At 43.0% G+C, this 305-nt stretch overlaps 1 protein-coding gene across 1 annotated transcript in view; it reads right to left on the bottom strand.

Moving 5' to 3' along the window:
- The window catches only part of LOC119587900, a gene marked incomplete at its 5' end in the record, with an annotated part of 12,638 nt that overhangs the window by 6,840 nt on the left and 5,493 nt on the right, over positions 1-305 (bottom strand). The window contains 1 exon segment of the mRNA XM_037936608.1: positions 64-267. Within this exon segment, the coding sequence (XP_037792536.1) occupies positions 64-267 (204 nt within the window).

Below are 305 nucleotides of genomic sequence, written 5' to 3'. Positions count from 1 at the left end.
TACAAGCCAACAGTAAATAATGACTAAAGTAAATCAGTACTTTTCAAACCTGCCACAACTCACCAATACACCTGATGGAGTAACACACAAGTCCAAATGAGATGGCTTGGATGTTGCCGAACTTCTTGCTGATGACACCAGAACAGGCGAGGAAAGGAAGAGCTGATATTGACGCCACTGAAGTCAGAAGGCCAATGAACCAATTGGAGGCACCAAGTTCCTCTAGATGCCATGGCAGGAAGTGTTCTATGAATCCGTAACACATTCCTAGATGTGAAAACATTTATGAATCAAAACCGTGTGTG

The sequence above is a fragment of the Penaeus monodon genome, chromosome 23, assembly GCF_015228065.2.
Source record: "Penaeus monodon isolate SGIC_2016 chromosome 23, NSTDA_Pmon_1, whole genome shotgun sequence".
Taxonomy (NCBI): domain Eukaryota; kingdom Metazoa; phylum Arthropoda; class Malacostraca; order Decapoda; family Penaeidae; genus Penaeus; species Penaeus monodon.
The sequence above is the reverse complement of the archived record's forward strand: the minus strand, read 5'-3'. Positions and strand labels throughout refer to the sequence as shown.